Source organism: Salvelinus sp. IW2-2015, linkage group LG8 (genome assembly GCF_002910315.2).
Source record: "Salvelinus sp. IW2-2015 linkage group LG8, ASM291031v2, whole genome shotgun sequence".
Classification (NCBI taxonomy): domain Eukaryota; kingdom Metazoa; phylum Chordata; class Actinopteri; order Salmoniformes; family Salmonidae; genus Salvelinus; species Salvelinus sp. IW2-2015.
In genome coordinates, this window is record NC_036848.1 from 43,894,205 (window position 1) to 43,902,307 (window position 8,103).

Consider the following 8,103-nt stretch of genomic DNA (forward strand, 5'->3'; position numbering starts at 1 on the left):
TGCCGTTTTTATAGAGCCTCCTACGATGCAGGAAATTGCTGCAGGATGAATTTGGTGAAGCGCAACTGCAGAAACTTGCAGTCAACTTCATGACCTTTGACATGGTTTTTGTAAAGTTCATGCAGTCGACAAGCCAGACAATTTGTATCCCCATAATGCAACACACTTTGATAGGCGACAAAAGTGATCCGCTTGGACGTGCCCATGCGGTGCTGCTCGTGGAAATGTCGTTGCGCGGAGTCTATCTTTAATGTAATATGGTAAACTTTTATTTTGAAAATGATCGACAATTCTAGACAGGAAGTTGTGGCCCACTGCTGGTGTAACACTGTAGTAACAATAATGGCTGCCCCTAGCAGTAAGCAAGTTCTCCGGCGCCTCTGTCAATTTGGCGCCTTTATTTTGACACGATTTGGTTTCTGGAACTGCTTTACAATGCTGATGCTCTTTGCGGAGCGCGCGGATGTAAAAAGGTAAGCGTGGTGGATATGTATGTGAGTACTGGTCACGTTTCTGCAGACGTCGGCTAGCCGCTAATCGGCTAAACAGAGGGTTGGCTTTACAGCGTCACTTTGCTTGTTAGTTGAGCTACATTATTGACAGACATATTTACTACACTAGTGTGGCTTTTCTAAGCCAGGTACCGTTTTCTGGGTTATGAACATGGTCATCTGGTTGTGTAAAAGAACATAAAACTACAGAAGCTACAACTTCCGGGATTGTGAGCCATCTGGCTCTAGTTATGGCAGGGTGATATTTCTGTCATCTTTAAATAGGAGTGCACCACCCTGTAATCTAGCTGGTGGAGTCTCCAGTTACCTTACTTTGATCAAGTCATATGGTCTACTACTGTAAATATATAGTAACAGTGACTGCGTGGCATATCTTCTCACATGGCATATAAACCATTCATTCATGTATTATTGTTTTTTTAGAAGAATGCCAAGTCCTTAATATTTTAGTCACTAAGGAGATGCTTTATCCAGAGCGATTTACAGTTAGTGTATTCAGTTTAAAGTGGAACTGACAGCATTTTAACATTAAGTCGTATTAGAATCTGTTCAAATACACCCCCAGGTGTAATAATATMACATGTTTTTTTTTTTWACATTTTCTGCACTATATGGTAATTTTCATAAATTCATAGAATGTTTGGGAATTACGTATAGTACAGCATTTGTGAAAATTCTATAGCAATATAGAGTGGTAAGTGGCTGTTTTGTTTGGGCAATTTAACAGACACTGCAGTAAATAAAACCTAATTAAAAGCTGTTTAAAGGCACAGTCAACTTAGTGTATGTAAACTTCTGACCCACTGGAATTGTGATACAGTGAATATAAGTGAAAAAAATCTGTCTGTAAACAATTGTTGGAAAAATTACTTGTGTCACGCACGAAGTAGATGTCCTAACCGACTTGCCAAAACCTATAGTTTGTTAACACAAGATTTGTGGAGTGGTTGAAAAACGAGTTTTAATGACTCCAACCTAGATGTATGTAAACTTCCAACTTCAACTGTACATATGAGATGAGTAATGCAATATATGTAAACATTGTTAAAGTGGCATTATTAAAGTGACTAGTGATCCATTTATTAAAGTGTCCAATGATTTCAAGTCTGTATTTAGGCAGCCTCTGTGGTAGTGATGGATGTTTAACAGTCTGATGGCCTTGAGAAAGCTGTTTCTCAGTCTCTTCTGGATGGTAGCGGGGTGAACAGGCAGTGGCTCGGATGGTTGTTGTCCTTGATGATCTTTTTGGCCTTCCTGTGACATCGGCTGCTGTAGGTGTCCTGGAGGGCAGGTAGTTTGCCCCTGGTGATGCGTTGTGAAGATCGCACCACCCTTTGGAGAGCCTTGTGGTTGAGGGCGGTGCAGTTGCCTTACCASGCAGTGATGCAGCCCGACAGGATGCTCTCAGTTGTGCTAATGCTAGCCAGAGCGAGATGAGTGAAAAATCTAACGAGCGAACATTAGATAAACCCTCTCAAACTCTAGTTGGCCTTTAAAATTGTTAGCCTTTAAAATTGCACCGATAAACGATTTGGAATAGTAGCCTGTTCGCCCTTCTGCAGCTTGCCTGCCCATGCATGACTGTCCCAACCCACATTTTTACAACTGAATGGGAACTTCTCTGCCTGCCCGCCCATTTGATCGATGCCAAAATACATTTGACTGACAACTAAGGGTGCGGTCATAAATTGCCTTTAGTGTGTCAGTGCTCTCTGGTTCGTTCCTAAGTTCAGAGCGTCGTCATTGTCTGTTCATAAATTCACACTGGACGCTCAACTTTAGCTAACTGGCTAAAGTTGGCTAGCTTGCGAGCTACAGTCCTTCCAGACACAAATGAGAGAACACCTCATTCTGGCCATTTCACTCGCCCTGGCAGAGCTGGTTAGACTGTTTACAGGTTATCAAGAGCGTTAGTGACCAACTGCTGCTGGCAACAATTTAATAACTTTTTGTGCAGACTTTTACTGAAACCGGTCATATTCAGCGGATGTTGTGCGTTTGTAAAATCATCAGTATTCTGCGCTCTGGCACACTTAACCGAGAGTGCTCTGAAATCGAAGTAGAAAGTGAATTTACGAACACACCCTGAAAAAGTCGTTCAACATAACTAGCTATCAAAGCAATTCACATTTCCAGGTGATTTGTCACATGCGCCGAATACAACAGGTGTAGACATTACAGTGAAATGCTTACTTACAAGCCCTTAACCAACAATGCCGTTTTAAGAAAATCCCTAATTTCTTGCTAGCTAACCAAATGACACCTGCATCTCTAGCTGAGCCACTGAAAAACGATGAGGGGGAAAAAGGTCACTCACCCACTGCTCCAATGACATGACACCCTCCCAGCAGCTAGCTAGCTAACGTTATGCTCTGTGATTTTTAGCTTGCTAAATAAATAATTATATAAATATACGCTAGCTTATTTGCAACATTGACTGACTTGTGATCATTGCCCTTGCTATTTTGATTTGTATTGCCATTCCCAGTCTTAGTTACATTCGTCAGTTTTTGTCCAAAATATTAAGTAATTGAATCTAAAACAGTGCATCCTGCCTGACTGGGTGGAGTCAGCAACCGATGTACCAGGCCAGCTGTGATTTATAACCTGAGAGCAATATTTTTTGGACCGCCAAGAAATGTATTGGTGAATTATATTAATCATGCATTGAACTGCATTTATCTATTCTGTCAACTAGGCTTTGGCGGTATCCAGATTGTCATACCGACCTTGTGCCATACCGGGATATTGGTAATACCGGCGCTGTTTTCATACCCCACTGATGCTCAGTAATCCGAATGTTAGCAAAGCTAACAAGTACATGTCAAATCCCATAGAGAATGCTAATGAGCGCATTGAAAATGTTTGTACATTTTCTGACCTAAACAACACAAGTAACTCAAACTACAGTTTTCTGCACGCACAAAGCATATTAGCCATCAAGGCTCATGATTAGAGGTCGACCGATTATGATTTTTCAATGCCGGTACCGATTTTGGTCCTCCAATAAAAGACGATACCGATTAATCGGCCGATTTTTATTTATTTATTTATATATATATATATATTTGTAATAATGACAATTACAACTACTGAATGAACACTTATTTTAACTTAATATAATACATCAATAAAATCAATTTAGTTTCAAATAAATATTGAAACATGTTCAATTTGGTTTAAATAAAGCAAAAACAAAGTGTTGGAGAAGAAAGTAAAAGTGCAATATATGCCATGTAAAAAAGCTAACGTTTAAGTTCCTTGCTCAGAACATGAACATATGAAAGCTGGTGGTTCCTTTTAACATGAGTCTTCAATATTCCCAGGTAAGTTTTAGGTTGTAGTTATTATAGGACTATTTCTCTCTATACCATTTGTATTTCATATACCTTTGACTATTGGATGTTCTAATAGGTACTTTAGTATTGCCAGCCTAATCTCGGGAGTTGATAGGCTTGAAGTCATAAACAGTGTAATGCTTGAAGCATTGCGAAGAGCTTCTGGCAAACGCAGTAAAGTGCTGTTTGAATGAATGCTTACGAGCCTGCTGCTGCCTACCACCGCTCAGTCAGACTGCTCTATCAAATCATAGACTTAATTATAATATAATAACACACAGAAATACGAGCCTTAGGTCATTTAATATGGTCAAATCCGGAAACTATCATTTAGAAAACAAAATGTTTATTCTTTCAGTGAAATACGGAACCGTTCTGTATTTTATCTAACGGGTGGCATCCATAAGTCTAAATATTGCTGTTACATTGCACAACCTTCAATATTATGTGATAATTACGTAAAAATCTGGCAAATTAGTTCGCAACGAGCCAGGCGGCCCAAACTGTTGCATATACCCTGATTCTGCGTGCAATGGACGCAAGAGAAGTGACACAATTTCCCTAGTTTAATATTGCCTGCTAACATGAATTTCTTTTAACTAAATATGCAGGTTTTAAAAAATATATACTTATGTGCATTGATTTTAAGAAAGGCATTGACGTTTATGGTTAGGTACATTCGTGCAACGATTGTGTTTTTTTCTCTCGCAAATGCGAAGTTGGCTGTCTTTGTTAGGAAGAAATAGTCTTCACACAGTTCGCAACGAGCAAGGCGGCCCAAACTGCTGCATATACCCTGACTCTGTTGCACACAATGCAAGAGAAGTGACACAATTTCCCTAGTTAAAAGAAATTCATGTTAGCAGGCAATATTAACCAAATATGCAGGTTTAAAAATATATACTTGTGTATTGATTTTAAGAAAGGCTTTGATGGTTATGGTTAGGTACACGTTGGTGCATCGTGAATGCGCTTGTTAAATTACCCGTTTGGCGAAGTAGGCAGTGATTCAATGATAAATTAACAGGCACCGCATCGATTATATGCAACACAGGACAAGCTAGATAAACTAGTAATATCATCAACCATGTGTAGTTAACTAGTGATTATGTTAAGATTGATTGTTTTTTATAAGATATGTTTAATGCTAGCTAGCACCTTACCTTGGCTCCTTGCTGCACTCGCATAACAGGTAGTCAGCCTGCCACGCAGTCTCCACGTGGAGTGCAATGTAATCGACCATGATCGGTGTCCAAAAATGCCGATTTACCGATTGTTATGAAAACTTTAAATCGGCCCTAATTAATCGGCCATTCCGATTAATCGGTCGACCTCTACTCATGATTACTGTTACCAAGCAAATTATTAAATTTGAAAGAACGTAAACACTTAACTGTCTAGCTACTAAATTAGCAAACCAAATGCACAACTGCAGAGCATTTAGCACATTTTAGACAGTTAATTTAATAGTTATAAGATATGTAGCTGGCAAACAGTTGTGACTCAAGGCTCCGGTCTCTTATCGTGTGCTTGACTGGGGACTACAGTAAACTTCACAATGTGACAGCTGAAATGAAGAACGCATTGTTCTTTATCTCCTAACATATTGCACAAGTTGACTGCAGGTATTTACTTAAAGTAGCTACAATTATTCAAAATGTATTAAACTTGAAATAGTTTCAACGGTATTGAAAACCATCCCATGGCTTTTTCCAAATACCCCGGTGTGTGTATACACAGTAAACCACCCGAGACTACTGGCAACAATGCCTTACTGTACGTCATGGAATTGAGTCAAATATAACCTATTTTTATAACCTCTTATAAAGTTGGTTTTGTAGCATAAACTGATTGTATGTTTGTTTCATATCTGCAAAGTAGTTAAAACGCTGTCAGTTCCACTTTAAGGTAGCTAAGTGAGATATTCATTGTCTTTGGAGGTATGAAATCATAGCTATTGTTAACCATGAGTGTGATCAATTACTTGATTTGAACAATGATTTTTGAATATTTAACCATTTCAGTTTTGTAATATATGTGCTTTTTTCTTAATCTCCAGGAAACCTGACATCCAGGTTCCCTACTTGTACTTTGACATGGGGGCATCAGTTCTTTGTGCCAGCTTCATGTCCTTTGGGGTGAAGAGGAGGTGGTTTGCACTGGGGGCCGCCATACAGTTAGCTATCAGCACCTACGCTTCTTATATTGGTGAACAAGTGCACTATAGTGACTGGCTGAAGGTGAGTACTGCCTGTGAGGAGGAGTAGATAGTGTGACAACCACAGCTGAAGTATCCTGGGGGTAAGAAATGTTTTGTGGAGAGTGACAACTCTGTCTACATTGAGAACTGTGCATTGTGAAGGAATGACACCACCTGTCGAAAGACAATGAATAGTGGGCTCTATTTAGTCATAACTTATTATGGGTTAATACTGGGTGCTGGGCCCCAAAAAACTGACATGACTAAGATTATCCTATTTTAGGATGAATTAAAACATTGTGTTGAAGAAATGTAAGTGTTTGCATCCCCCCTTCACTACATCTCTAGGAATGCTCAACTGACCTTCTGTGTCTTGTGTGATCCTGTAGGTAAGGATGTACTCCAGAACCCTGGCTATCATCGGGGGTTTCCTGGTCCTAGCCAGTGGTGCGGGGGAGGTATACAGACAGAAACATCGCACCAGATCGCTGCAGTCCACCGGACAGGTCTTCATAGGGGTCTACCTCATCTGTATGGTAAGACAAACAACCTACTTCAGTGATTTAGCTACAGTGTTTGACCTAGAAAGAAGCACTGTGATGGGAATCCCCTTCCTCCATCCTTAAAATCAATTACTGCAGACCTAGAAACCCGGATAGCAAAAGGCCTAGATTTTCCCTGATTTAAATAGCCCAGTGTCAAGTTTGACATTTGTGTCCTAATCAGATATGAGAGCGAGAGAGATCAAATCATTGTACAAATAGGTGCAATAAACTGAATGGTGAGTCCAACAAATATACAGTAGCAGCCTAAATAACAACTCAATGCAGCGCTGTGTTCCCTCCACCAGGTGTACTCCCTCCAGCACAGTAAAGAGGACAGGATGGCCTACCTGAATCACATCCCTGGTGGGGAGATCACCCTAATGCTACTGGTGGTGCTGTTTGGAGTGCTGGCCCTGGCCTTCCTCTCTGGCTGTTATATCCGCCTAGCTTCACAGATCCTGGCCGTGGTCCTGCCCCTCATCCTGCTATTCATCGACGGTAACCTGGGCTACTGGCACAACACGCGCCATGTGGAGTTCTGGAACCAGTTGAAGCTGATGGGGCATAACGTGGGTATTTTCGGGGCTGTGCTGATTCTGGCTACAGACGGTTGAATGGAATGGACACCTTGGCAGACTATCAGAAGAGAGGCCACTACTTAACATGTGACTGAAGCTACATTTAGTGTTTCAAATGGCACCCCATTCCCTATATATTGCACTACTTTTGACCAAAGCTTTGGCCAAAGTAGTGCATTATATTGGGAATAGGGTGCCACCTGGTCAGAAGTAGTGCACTATATTGGGAATAAGGTGCCATGTGAGACTTATACAGTCTTTTTGGATCCTCAGATGAACTGATCCTCACTTACAGCAGGAGATAAATGGTGATTGGACGCTAATCCCTGCCTGACAGACAGCCATGTGGGTAGACCTTATCGTTAACTACCTGTCCAACTTTGTTTCTGCAAAAAATTGTTTTTTTTAATACTGAACAAAAATATATAACGCAACAATTAACTATTTTACAGTTCATATAAGGAAATCAGTCAATTCAAATAAATAAATTAGGCCCTAACCTATGGATTTAACAGGGGGGGGGGCATAGGCCCACCCACTGTGGAGCCAGACGCAGCCAATCAGAATACGTTTTTCCCCACAAAAGGGCTTTATTACAGACAGAAATACTCAGTTTCAACAGCTGTCTGGGTGGCTGGTCTCAGACGATCCCACAGGTGAAGAAGCTGGATGTGGAGGTCTTGGGCTGGCATGGTTACACGTGGGTCTGCGGTTGTGTGGCCCATTGGACGTACAGCCAAATTCTCTAAAACGATGTTGGAGGTGGCTTATGGAAGGGAAATGAACATTAAATTATCTGGAAAGAGCTCTAGTGGACATTCCTGTAGTCAGCATGTCAATTGCACGCTCCCTCAAAACTTGAGACATTATGTTGTTTGACACAACTGCACATTTTAAAGTGGTCTTTTATTGTCCCCGGCACAAGGTGCA

General features: G+C 40.8%; 1 protein-coding gene across 1 annotated transcript; it reads left to right on the forward strand.

Moving 5' to 3' along the window:
• Positions 1-298: 298 nt before the first annotated feature.
• tmem101 (transmembrane protein 101) lies at positions 299-7,664 on the forward strand. The gene is made up of 4 exons (XM_023993463.2): positions 299-473; positions 5,910-6,090; positions 6,440-6,586; positions 6,901-7,664. Exons 1-4 carry the CDS (start codon positions 343-345, stop codon positions 7,207-7,209), a joined length of 768 nt encoding a protein of 255 aa, XP_023849231.1. The 5' UTR covers positions 299-342; the 3' UTR covers positions 7,210-7,664.
• The last annotated feature ends 439 nt before the right edge of the window (positions 7,665-8,103 follow it).